This window comes from Mesitornis unicolor, unplaced genomic scaffold (assembly GCF_000695765.1).
Source record: "Mesitornis unicolor isolate BGI_N332 unplaced genomic scaffold, ASM69576v1 scaffold4728, whole genome shotgun sequence".
Taxonomy (NCBI): domain Eukaryota; kingdom Metazoa; phylum Chordata; class Aves; order Mesitornithiformes; family Mesitornithidae; genus Mesitornis; species Mesitornis unicolor.
Window position 1 is genome coordinate 52,622 of NW_010199651.1, and position 13,917 is coordinate 66,538.

The 13,917-nt window shown below is 40.1% G+C and overlaps 1 protein-coding gene across 1 annotated transcript in view; it reads right to left on the reverse strand.

Moving 5' to 3' along the window:
* SASH1 (SAM and SH3 domain containing 1) overlaps positions 1–13,917 on the reverse strand; it is a 94,289-nt gene that overhangs the window by 8,491 nt on the left and 71,881 nt on the right. The window contains 9 exon segments of the mRNA XM_010189505.1: positions 118–231; positions 2,906–3,056; positions 3,772–3,981; positions 5,074–5,243; positions 6,254–6,389; positions 8,489–8,632; positions 10,657–10,728; positions 11,311–11,388; positions 11,390–11,443. Of these exon segments, the coding sequence (XP_010187807.1) occupies positions 118–231; positions 2,906–3,056; positions 3,772–3,981; positions 5,074–5,243; positions 6,254–6,389; positions 8,489–8,632; positions 10,657–10,728; positions 11,311–11,388; positions 11,390–11,443 (1,129 nt within the window).

The window sequence follows — 13,917 nt, forward strand, 5'->3', positions numbered from 1 at the left end:
GGAGAAAGTCAAGTATGAAGTATCTTGTGTTAGCTAGGAACAGGTGCAGACAGTATATGAAGTTATCTACTGAAAAAGGGCTGGAGGGATTATAAGGCTCATAGCTGTCACCGTTACCATTCTCCAGGTTTTCACTGCTTTCGTAGCAGCCAGAATCCCGAGGAGAGCATCCGGTTAGGCCTTGGCCTTCAATGAGAAGTTTCTCCTGAGATCCTGACTGGTCGCTGTTACCTAGAGGATGCAAGAATACAGTGAAAAACAGGCAAACAGAAATCTGGCTGAACTTCTAATCTTCCATTTCCAACACCATTATTTTGTGTGTCCAAAGAAGGGCAACGAAGGTGGTGAAGGCTTCAGACCACAAGTCTTATGAGGAGCGGCTGAGGGAACTGGGGTTGTTTGGCCTGGAGAAAAGGAGGCTAAGAGGAGACCTTCTCTACAACTACCTGTAAGGAGGTTGTAGCAAGGTGGGGGTCGATCTCTTCTTCCAAGTAACAAGCAATAGGACAAGAGGAAATGGCCTCAAGTTGTGCCAGGGAAGGTTTAGATTGGATATTAGGAAAAAATTCTTCACCAAAATGGCTGTCAAGCACTGGAAGAGGCTGCCCAGGGAAGTGATGGAGTCACCATCCCCGGAGGTATTTAAAAGATGTGTAGATGTTGTGCTTAGGCACATGGGTTAGTGGTGGACTTGGCAGTGTCTGGTTAACGGTTGGACTCGATCTTAAAGCTCTTTTCCAACCTAAATGATTCTATGATTCTGTGATCTTCCCTGTGGCATTAAGTGTATCAGATAACTGTTTTAGAAAAGAGTGAGCATTAGGCACAGCCATCACAAATGTTGGAAACATTCATCCCGTTTCGTAAAGGATTAAGCAACAGCCTCAGCACGAGTGTGAGGAAGCAGTGTGGTACATAATGAAAGCAGAATGGATCATGTGTGCTCCTCAGCTGCCTTAAGGCCAAGTCCTGCAACTTACAATAGAAATTTATTTAAAATTACAATGTCAAAGTTCTTTCTAAGACCTAAAAAAACCCCAACACCCAAAACAAAAGCAAAAAGCACTGAAAAGAATCAAACAGAGTAAAAAAGAATAAAATCATAACCCTAACCTACTTTACAGAAGGGACCAAGAGGAAGGACCAGGAGTGGGTTCTGGTAAAATCAGATACTGTCCCTTAACGAAGGGGGAAGGGACAAGGGAGAGACTAGTGCTTAAAATTCCTTCCTTCCTTCCTTGGTTCTGTGCAAAGAGGCAACACTCAAGTGTGGTCCATCCAGGCTGCATAGGCTGGATTACAGGAGTTTACCCAGAATGTTTAGTGAGAAATCGTATTTTGTAAAGAAACTAAATCTGAAGCTGAAGATACAGAAAACCACCTTCATGATGCAAGGATACAGTTTATGCTCCTTTTTTTTTTTTCCCCTGCAATGACATGTCACAAATGGCTATTCCAATTCCTATTCTCAGCACACGAAAGGTAATTATGAGGTGGAACTAAGTCCTGTTGCCCCTCCCAGGTTCCAGCTGTCTGGTCCCTACTTTCTTTCTCCTCATCACCCTGACTTATAACTGGAATTTATACTTTTCAACCACCACTTCACATAGTTCTTCAAGTTTTCAAACCAAAATTGAAGGGCCCTAGGAAAAAATATTGCTTCAAGGAAGTAAGCATTCTAAACAGGTCTGCAAATAATGAAGAGAAGCTCTTATTATTATTATGTGACAAAAAGCTACTCTAAGTGAAAAGAATCCAATTCTGCAATTACAGTTTTATTGTGGGGGTAGGGGAGGGTGGAGAAAGTGTAGATGCGTCTTTGGGAAATGAAATGAACAAGAAAGCTCAGGCCACACAGCACTGTCTAGAGATACTAACCACACATCCCTCCATAACAAAACTAAGCATTGCCCACTTAATAAGCAGCTGCTTAAATTGCTACTATGGCAGTTCAAGTTAAAACATAGGATTATGCACAGAAGCAGCTGAGAAAGCTCTCCTATAATCCGTTCCACTGATTCTGCTTGGTGGGATAAGAAACTTCTGCTGACACTTAAGGACAAAGGGGAAATTCTGTACTGTCTTAGCCTGCTGCCAGTACATATTGAGCACATCTAAATTCCTGTCTCAAGCTACATTTGCTTTTCAAATGATTCTATTCTAGCATGACTACTGTGTGGGTAGTACAGCCTGGCTTTCCCCTGTGGAGCAAAGACACAGCTGAATTTGACTGCCATAGCTTATTCTGCTTTCCCTCGTCTTTGCAATCACTTACCCGAGACATCTGCACAACAGGCAAAATTGCACTGCTGCACTTTAGATAGTTGGGCCACTGTCTTTCACTCTGTGCCACTTTACTTAACATATTTTATCACATTGAAAAACACTGTGTTGTCATGTGTACAACCTACAGCTACCTGTACGATCCTGCACTTCACAGTCCAAGAATCATATGCATGTGCAGGTAAAATAAAAGCAAGTTTAATTCACATTACCATTCTCCACAGCCCTCTGTCTGGGCTGTGGCCTTTTTCTTATTCTTGATAATCTCAGTCTAGAAGTTTCTTTTTTCCTATTCTCCGTGCCTCAGCTTCTCATTTTGAGTAGGTTAACTCAGTATTTATTCCTGAACAGCAGTATTCTACAGGGTACGTGTTGTACACTTGACACCACTTGAGTAAGTTGAATAGTAGGGCTTACATGAACAAAAGAACTGTGGCAGAACAAATGCAAGTCTTAAGTCATTTCTCAAAAATCTACAAGTTGTTACACAGGATTATGCTGGAAATAACTGGATTAGGAAAGAAAAAGATCAAAATCCTGGAACCAGTTTTCTGCTTTAAGGGATTCACAAGGTTCTTGGCAGAACTCTAGTAAAAGTGAAAACCTCAAACTTCCCACGTACTGTCATACTCCTGTAGAAGTTCCACTGCTGTGAGGAGAACAGCTCTGTGTTCAGGATCTCGAATGTTCAGTTCATCCAAATCTTCTTCTTCTAAAAGCTTAAAGGTATCCAGATCTTCATAACCATTGAACAGAAAAGTGGGCATGTGCTCCTACATGAAAGGAGAAAAAAAAAAAGGAAGAAAAGAAAGAGCTGTAAGACAACATATTTATTCAACTTACTTTGTCAGTAAAGATACTAGAAGATAATTTCACAACTAGAAAAAAAACCAGTAATTTACCAAATGCATACCACTGTATAACAGCAGAATTATAGGATTATAGCTTGTATAAACATTGCGCAGAGTTCAGAGAGGTAGCTGTGCCAGAACTAGAATGCTGCACATATTTTTGTATTTGGAATGCCCTGTATTAAATGGCCTGAGTAGCATACCCAGACGCAAAGTATGGCACAGCTCTGTATCTATACGAAGGGATAAGTACAAAAGGTGAATGACAGCCACACCAGTTTATCCCTAACTCTTCTGAACAGAAACACGGAAAAAAAAGTTCCTCTTTAAAGACAGGGTAACTAATGTTATTTTACACTTTTTGCTTGCTTTTGAAGGGTGTTAGCTAGTAGCCATACTATGCAACGATTTATGGTTGCCGAGAGCATACAACTTGCAGCCTGTGGCACTTCATCAAGCTTGACAGGCAGTTCTGCCTGGCCTCAGCTATTTTCACTCTGTAGCTACAACCCAATTCTGCTAAGTGGTGTCACAGTCGTCTGGATTATACACCTGGTGTGCAGCTTTAAAAACTAACAACTCCAAAGGTGTGGCCTTTAGCAAAACTAAAGGGTAATAAAAATGAGAGAATTCAGACCTTTAAGTTGATGCGATCCAAGAGGTCCTCAACTGACTTGGGCTGGGGTGGTCTGCTTTTCCGGCGTCTCCTGGTGGGCCGCTTCGGCTTCTCTTCCTCTTCATTTAACACATCCACGTAGATAAACTTGAAAGTGCCAACTTTGTTGTTCAACAGGCCCATCCATGTGCCCATGGGGGGTTTGCTGATTATATCAATGATGTCACCCTTCTGCAGACCAAAGAAGCAAGAAAGCCATTAAGGCATGATAAATACTCAAGCAAACACACCCACTTTCTCTTAGATTTTCATGCATACAGAATGGATAACACTCTCAGTTTTCAAAAAGCTAACCATAGCTCTTGCAAAAATGTCGTATTATACTTCTTTTACAAATGGAAGAAAAGGGCATTAAGTGACATGCATAAGACCACAGAGTAAGTCAACATGGAACGGACCCCAGCTGTCCAAATTCACAAACCAGCTTACACCCCCATCTAAGCTGCGCAACTATCAGAAACTGGTGCAAATAAGAACATGCTCAGTGTATATGGGCACAATCTCACATCTCCTGAGGAAAGGAGGTGCATGCAGAAGGAACTGTATTCAGAAGGAACCCTACAACACTGTTGCTTTTCCTAAAGTGCTCTTGACCATAACAAAGAAACGGACACACAACTCTTTTTGGATCCTTAGAAGAGGTTAGCTTACGTACATCTGCTTGAATAAGAATTAGCTGCCCTCAGAATTTTAAGTGATGAATGTAAGGAGATGGATAGTTTGAATCGAATACAGCACAACTAAAAATAATAAAAGCTGATATACAGAAAAATAAAAGGGGGGTGACAACTGTCAGTCAGCAAAGTAATTAACTCAATATTAACTCAAAACAAGTTACATTAACTGAAATGTCTTTAAGAGACACTATGTGCAGGCATACCCACATTTCTTCCAAGGGTTTTGAAAATTTTTCCATTGATGGATTAATTCACTGTAGCAGACAAAGTATTTTTCCAATCTTTCAAACAAAATCCTTGCAAGATGGAAATTAATTTGTGGCACATTTTTGTTTTCCCAGAAACTAAAGTTGCAAGTATTTTTCCCTGGACATAGAGCAATACTAATTACTTACTTATGTTCTATAATATTCCGCTATAATTCAAGCAAATTGTAAACATATCAGAATAAGACACGCTAAAGGGCTTCAAAAAACACATGTAAACTCAAAAGAGTATAGAATTTTATAGTTCTTGCGAAGAGCTCTTAGTTAAGAATTTTGCCAAAATACATGTTTGACCCCTTAAAAACAGATATAGCTGGTACCTTGAGCTTCAGAGAGTCTGTATCGTAAGGACTAGGAGTAAAATCAGTGTGAACCCTGGCTCTTCCACAAAAAGGTCCTCTGTAAGGAGGCTCTTCATCATCACCATCTTCTGATTTCACACTCTCCCTGTTGCTGGTTGAGGAATCTGTTGTGCTTACCGTCTGACCACCTGCGTGAGAGACGTAGCATCAGTCCACAAAAAAGAATCTCTTTGAGAAGAAGGCTCAAAAACAGAAAGAGCCAAGACAGAAAACGGGTCATCTTCTTCCTACAAAATACGGTAATCAAAGTCAAAAGTCCTTAAATGCTGCTATTACTTACATACATGTGTGATGGGAGGGCTAGTTAACCTACTTTGCACTCCTGTTTTCCCAGATTCAGCTCCTCAATATTTAACTGAGAAGTTGTTTAGCGAGTGTCTCATCTATGGTACATCACGAAAGGTGTCATCTTTCCAGTAGGTTTTGCCCACAAGAAAGCATAATAGTGTGAGGAAAATAAGCTCTGAATCTGCATGAGGGCTCCAGAATCCCTATCACATCCATAAATTTGGTTTTATGGCAACACTTTGTATTGATATTACAATAAAAAGAAAAAAAGTGGGTGATATTCAGAACACACATTTAAAAATGCAGCTTTCTCTTCAGTCCCCCCCCCCTTCAATATGTTCTTGGTTTTTATTGGTCAATAATTCATAGTGAAGCAAGTTCACAACATCTGTGTCTCACTTATGCTCTGTTTCGTGTAGAGACAATCTTAATCAGAGAGGTTTTTAAAATAATAATCCTCTAACTACTGTTAATGAGAGAATCTCAAGGTCTCCCTGGAGCTGGGGTGGTAAGGCCATCAGGAGTGCCCAGGAGAAAGCTAGTGTAGAGACAAACCCATTTACTGCTGGCCAAGGACTGTAATTCCCACTCCAATCATATGTATTACATGCAGACCCAGCCAGAAAGCAGGATTTTGCTTTTTCAGGGCTTTGTATAAACACAAAGCAAAAAAGATCATCACTGCACCAAAGAGCTTATGGTTCTTCGTAAACCCTTAATGACTAACCCATCAGCCTTTCTACTTCTTAAACACTGCTTCTGCTTTGACTTTCGCTGATTTTGCTTACTGTGGAGATCTCTGCTCCCTGAAGCCACAGAAACGGAGCAACGCAATTACAACCAAACTTACTCATTGAGCTCTGACCGCTTAATGAACTCCTCAGGCTCTCCACTGAGCCACCGGCTTTCAGCTTGGGTTTGTCCAGAGAGTCGGTGTCTGGCAGTGGTGATTGTGGAGAACCTGGCATGACCCCAGGGCTGGACTCCTGAAAGGGATCAAACCATTTCAGTTTGATAAACAAACATGGAAACTGAAAGGAGCTGCTCATTCAGAAAAGAGATTTCCTGTTATTTACCAGACAGGTACTTATTTAGTGGTACTCAGCTGTGGCAGAAACCCATATTATTAAGCATGATAGCAGGGATGGGGGCAAACAGTCCAGTTTGAAAGAACTAGCATTGTAAGTTGCAATAAACATTAGACAAAACTCCCAATTCAAAGGTTTTAATGACACATGGTATTTTTGCCAGCAGTACTTGCAAAACAGATAACACCAAACTCAGCTTTCTGAATCAGGATTTTGTACAAAGGTGAATACAAGCAAACCAGACAATGCATATGAGACACACAGCACAAGTCCTTTTTTTTTCCCAGTGAATTGTTGATATTTTTGCTCATTTACCTTGAAGAAAAAAAAGAGAATTAACCAGAAAATGCAGCCTGTGGATAGTGTAAATACTAACAAACAAATGCACAAATATAAAAAGATTTAGCTATATGTGCAATAAGTGAAACAATTTCTCTTTTCATTAAGTCAAGCATTACAGGAGATCAAAAAGAGTCTTTCCTAAATTGAAATTCTGTCAGCCTCTCTGACGCACAGTTAAGGTAAACCAGCAGATACTTGTGGCCAGAGCAGCTTTTGCTTGGTTTTTTGAATGCAGAAATAAATACTGGCATATAGTTTGAGTCATGACACCAGAAATGTACTAATATTCTAAAATGACTGTGCCAAAAAAGTTTGAAAACAAAAACGGTAGCTTGCACACAAGAAGAGTTTTTGTGGAGATGTGTGGTCATAAAACTTTTAGATGAAAGCTATTACTTGCATGCTGTAGAATCATCAGAAAAAAAAAAGTCATCCCAGCATATGACTCTAGAGGTCAAGTCAATCTTGGAGAGAGCTAGAGAGCAGAAGTATTGCTAACTCACTGCAAACCAATTTCTGAAAGTATCCCTTTCTTAGGCAGACTTTGCAGAGGGGAACTGTAAGGTCAGTCAGACACTGAAGCATCTTCTTATGAATATCAAATCATGTTAGACCTTAAGATGTTTTAATAAATTTAAATTAAGCAATCACAGCTGTAGCACTGCCCCTGGTTATGACTAACTATGGCTAACAGTCCTACAGGAAAGGGATTCTGATGTTGCAAAGCATTGCATAAAACTGCTCGTGTTTCTGCCTCTCTATGCTGCCTCCAAAGTCTGTGGTTTGGGGTTGTTATTTTGAATGCTTTGCATTAATACCAAAAGGCAGGTCTGGTGGGACATGACTCCCTTTCCATTTCCATTTCTCTATGGCTGCAAGCATCCTGGTACGTGACCACTCGGGGGCGATGTTAGCCAGAGAGAGCTCTGCTTTTCTGACTGCTTTTCTCTTTTCTTGCCACATTTCAAGTAGCAAGGCTGGTTTAAAAAAGATGCCAAAGAATTTTTGACACTCCACCAAAGCAAGGAACTCAAAGCATAGCAAAAGGGAAAAAGGCAGCAACTGTTTCTAGGCCACTGAAATTCAAAGCCTAATTTACAACTATTGTCCTTCAGGTTTGCCTTTAAGAATAAGCTATAAAAATCTGTAATGAAAGAATAACAGGAAAATCGTCAGTGGGATGCCCCTTTCTGACTACAGTGCACATTTGTTTCAATGGGCTGCTGCAGAGTGCAAGTTATGATGGAGAAAGGATCTGTAATAGCAGAGAAGAATCGTGTATGCGAAGTTACGCTGGGAATTTAAACTAAGGTGTAAATTGCAAATTAAATATATTACTGTGACCCTGTGTCACAGATCAGATCCCTTAATAAATAATGATGATAGATAAAGAAATGGAAATATAGAGTAGGGTGTGTAATGCCTTCAACCACAGGCTTCTGCTGATGAGCCACTTGAATGAAAATCTGAAAAAGCATTTTCATGGTTTAGCATCTATAGGAAGCCATTTCACAGTGAGGGATTTTATAAGAACCCAGGAATAAGCCACACCACATAATCTTGTTAGAAATTTCTTCAGAGATGCCTTGAAGCATGGGAATCAATACTGATCACTTCTACACTATTAAGTGGATTTCATTGCAGACCTTACATACCTGCTCAGACAGAGAGCTGCTATATTTTTTAGACATCCTTTTCTTCATGGTTTCTTTTACAGACTTCACCTTTTTGCCCAGAGATATACGGGAGGCAGAGGGCGACTTGATCACTTCTTTATAAACAAAGTCTCCTTCTTTGCCCTGCAGAATAAATCAGGGTTTAAGCCTATAAAATACATGAGCCATTTTTTTCCTCAGTCAGTGTACACTCAGAAGAATCCAGGCAGATAGATGAGAGCATCATGGTGTCTTGTTCACTGCTCTAAATTCACTGCTGAGACCTTGTGCAAGCCATGGTAGCAGTCCACTGTACCTTACTCCTAACGTCTGATTTGTAGCCTTTACTGCAGGTACTGTGTATAGGTGAGTTGGTCTCTGTTAGGGTGCCTTTATTCCTTTGTGTTTCAGGTATTTGACTTGGCTAAGCTCTCCTAACAGGACACACAACAGTAGCTGTGGCTCGTGTTGGTCAATACTACATACAGTTTAAGTAAAGGTACCTCTGAGATCCTAAGCAAATATATATCTCTGTGTGTGTGTAAATAAATAAATAAATAAATGGATACCTACGTTTGGCTACCCAAATTTACTTTTTATTTTCAGAGAGGGATTCAGTTAACCTCTCTTGATGACCATCTCTGTGGTTTCACTGTGGATTGCTTATAGAAAAAAATGCAAAAAAACCCTGCTAAATCTATCCACCATGGTAGAAGGTTACACTTGCACAGCTATTCTTAAGACACAAAACAGGGTACTGCTGAACTAAATTAGCAGGTCCATATATACTGCATGACACTAGGTCAGCTGCTTTGAATACATTTAACCTTTTCTAAACAAGCTTAGGATACCTAGCATTTACTTATGCCACAAGCACACACGAAGAATGAACATAGATCAGTTGAAGTTTTGCCAGACTTACTTGTATGACTCAGCCCTTACTCAGATTGCTGAGGCCACATGGTTAAACATGCGCTTTCCTTCTACAGTGTGTCAGGAACCACAGCAAGGCAGCTCTTTGCCTTATCTTTTTGGGAAAAACACCTTCTGCTTAATGGACTTGAGTGTTTTCAGGAAGAAATCCTTGATCTGCATACCTTATTCTGGTGCACTGCATGTCTCCCACTACTAATGCTAGCAGGGAAGAATGTAGCATCTAGATTTCACACTTTCCTATATCAAAACCAATCAACATTAAACATAGCTACTCTAGCATATTTTAAGATAAACACTAAGTCTGGAAGTTAACTTTTTTACTGAGTTGAAAATTGATGAACAAAACAAACATCCACAGTTTTAGCCAATAGAGGGGTAATTTATGATGTTGAAAAATAATCAGAAAAACAACCCCAAAAAACCCAAATGACATAAAAAAAACAGCATAATGCTGGCATATAAAATGTTTCACAATTTAGACTTGGTTTAACTGAACAGAGAAGTTATCAGAGCCAATGTTGAAACAGGAAAAAAAAAAACACATTTATGGGCAAAAGGAAAAAATATGTTGGCAATTTCATTTGATATAATGTTCTGGCTCATTTCTGTTCTGTTATTTTTGGCCACAGGCTGACCAACAGTAACACTGGGATCAACATGACTAACATAAAATGGAATTAATTCTCAGGGGAGGTAGGTTTTTTTTTAAAGAAAAAAAACCACAGAGCTCTGAGATCAATTGCAGAGCACCCAGCACAATGGAATCCTGGTCTACTCCAGAGCTCTTAAATACAATGAGAAAACAAATAATATATCTCTTACATAATGACTTCCACCCAAATAACTTGCAGATCTTCAGCAAATGAAAGTTTGCCTCTCCATTACAGATAGTAAATATTTTTACCAAGAAACCATAATCCTATCTTGTGCCTGAGGTGATGCTCTGATGAAGTCAAGACATAAGAATAGCCCACAGATGTGTCCTCAGATCTGTGCTTTGATCACTTGTTCCTGCCTCTTTACATATGCGGTATATAAATACTTATACACACATGGATATGGGTGGGTATATTATTCTCAAAGCTAAGGAAGTCTGAGGCTGACAAGGACACTCTGCTTTCTTGGATCCCCAAACTGTTATTACAGACCTAAATTACACTTCAGTATATTATAACTATTGCACATTGCATTTTATGCTATTTCAAGTGTGCGCCTTCTTGTCTTAAACTCACCATTTGCTCAGAACTGTTTCCAATATGAAGGGAACGATTTGTCAAGTCAAATCCTCCAAAGCTACAGGTTCTCTGCAAAAAAAAAAAAAAAAAAAAGGAGGGATACAGTTATATCACAACGATTAGCTCACTCAAAGCATCTGTGATTTGGAGAACACCAGTGAAAACACAAATGTCTGCAAAAATGGAAACAAATAAAAGGATGGGAGATTTTAAAACAATTCATCTGTTATAAAGCAATTTATTTGTCTTTTCCAGAGACAACTCCTTGGCCTAAGGTCCGCTGCTGTTGAGTCATCTTTTGCCTACTCTTCTTTTCAAAAAGAAAAAAAGACTTTTTGGTCTGAGGAAAATGTTGATCTTACGCATCAAGTTTTCCAGGGTGCTGGCAACTCCACCTCAGCACTCTCATCTGCCTTCATAAATAAGTCCACAGTAGCACTGAAACAGAGAACCATCGATCTTTTGAAGCACTGAATAACCTACCTTCTGGGAATAGCTGCATAGACTGCGTTTCCACTGAAACACAGGGAAACACTAGAGGCCTTGCAGGGCAAACCTTTGGTAAGAGGAGGGGAAAAAACCAGCCCAGCTATCCGTAAGCATTGTGTGCCCAAAGCCTCACCAAACCCTGATTCCAGACTACGTATTTACCATCACACCTGTGGGGATACGGGGCAGCTTTGCTACTTCAGGGAGAAAGTACACTATGCTTACAGTGCCACAATCACCTAATGGAGAGACTCAGTTTTGGCTCAATGCACAGATGCAGTTTATCATAAATATCCTGAATAAAAAAGGGAAAATCAGCACTATGACACTGTTTTCCTCCCAAGAGCAGAGGGCAACCAAACCCAGTACAGTTGCATTTCCACAGCCAACCATTAACTGTGGCAGATGAGTCTCTGCTAAAGCTTTAGTATCACTTGAGTAAAAGACAGACACTTAGAGGGCTCAAGGAGATTCAGCTTTTGCTTTGCAATCCAAAAGGGAAAACCTTTGATTTTTTATTTGGCCACTGAACAACCAACTGCACAGTATTCAAGTACCTGGCTCTGCCAGAAGTCTCACAGGGCAACTCAGGGAAACAAAGGCATGGTGGGTACAATTTACTTGCACAACTTCAACTCAGGGCTCTGAGCGTGAATTGCACGACAGGCAGATGTCTATTATAGGTATTCCCTTCAGAGTTAGGGTTGAGACAAACAGAAGGCAGAAGATCAACAACTTGTGAATGACCAGGTCTTAGGCCCTGAACTACTCAACAGAATAACTCCAAAAACACCTTAAGACTCAGTTAAGCATTGGGTCAGACCTGCACAGGATTGCCCAATCAGTACTGTGAGTGTGTACTTCGGCATCAGTGAAGAGCCACCATCTGTGAATGACCAGTCTGCTTTGACACTCTGTTAGGAAGAAACAAGCTCTATAATTCCACTTAATAAACAATTATCTAAATTCGTTCTGTTCAAGTAAACACTCCTCCTGCCCTGTTCACTGCTAATCAGCATACATATTAATAGTCTTTGAAGTTTTCTTTTCTAGCTTTTATACTGGGTGGTGTGAACCTACAGTGCTTGGGTGACAGTTTTTGTACCCACCACAACTCTACTACAACTTAAAGCCAGATTTGTCTAGGCCCTGCATGCATTAAAAAGTGCTGTGATGTAGAATTTTAAATGTTTTTTTTCCAGAAGGCAATGTGATTATGGCATAGCTTTTAAAAATTGTTTTTGGAAAGCATTTGACACTAACCACAAGTAATAAGATCAGTTTTTAAAGCACAGGACATTTAGCTATGAGTAATGCCACCCTTCTGTGAAGAGTCCATCCTAACTAGTCCTACAGCGTATGGTAATCCCAGCAACGGAGAGAGGACATCTGGAACTGCTCTGAGCAAACTTGTCTGTCAAACCAGCCAGAGCTCCTCCTAAAGCAGTCTTCTCAGAGAGCAAAATGTCTGTTGGTTAAAAGCTTCTGAATAAAAGTACCATATTAACGATGCTTACTGCTTCATTATGAACCTCCCCATACATTAAACATTTGACTTCCACCTTCAGATTCCAGTAGCGACCCTGGCAATACTGTACCAAACAAAAGGTCTGTGGATGAGGAGAGGGATATTCAATGGAATGGCCATGCAATCAAAAGTATTGTTTCAGGAGAAAAGAAAAACTGATACGATTGGAAAATTTCATGCATGTCCAGGTCACTGAAACAAATATAAACGACAAAAATGAATGGCAAAGCAAGACAAAGTGACCAGTTCCACTGAATACACAGGCATTGCAATTTCCCTGAGGTTGCAGCAAACAAACATTAAGTGTTTCTAGGAAGAAGGAGTGGCATTAGTTGAAGTTTGTCAGCTTTTTGCGGTTTCAGGAAGAAGTGCATTGAGAAAGCTAGTCAGAGCAGCATTTCTCCATCGCTTATCTCATCCAAATGAGGCTGGAGGAGCAGACTGAGGAGTCCCTCAACAACAACATGCTATGCATTTTTTCTCCACTTCTACATCTGTGAATAAGCAAAAGTCAGTCCAGATGGTTTTCATAATTAAATTACTATAGTAATAGAACTTAAAAGCTTGCTTCTGCCATCCGTATTTACAAATACAGTTTCAGAGGGTATTTTTAATGATGGGGCATCTCTAGCACATGTGAGTATGCTCTTTTGCTCAAGATACTCTTGTTATTCACCCCACAGAAGGATGAGTGAGGTTTCTTTTATCACTGTAATATCCTTTAGGAAAACAATATATTTTGAGTAAAATGTCTGTGAAAATAAACAGTACCATGTGAGTGGCAGGGCAAGCAGTCAATGCAGAAGTAACAGTGAAGCTGCCAAGAGAGAACATGGTATTGGGTAAAACAAACCTATCTATTTTGTGGCTGCAGAGCAAAAAGTGAGCCATGAAGGCTTGGTCACCTCACACAAGTTATTCAAGGAGACCAAGGACATAACTCTTACATATTGAGAATATCTCACATCTGAAGAAATGGAGCAGAGACCTCTCAAAATAAAATCTGTGGTTCAAGAGGAAAAGCTGTTTCTACTGTATTGTTCACTGGAATATTTTGCCTAATGTTACGGGTGCACTGCTGTTTCCACCCACTGAAGGAAGGAACGTATCTACATTGTCAGCTGGACAACAGACTAGCTGGCTCAGCTTTGGGTATCTGGCTGGCCCCAAAGGCAAGATCCTAGGAAACTCAGCATCATGGTTAAGGGAACTGTCAAAACTGGGTCATGTAATCAGGAAGC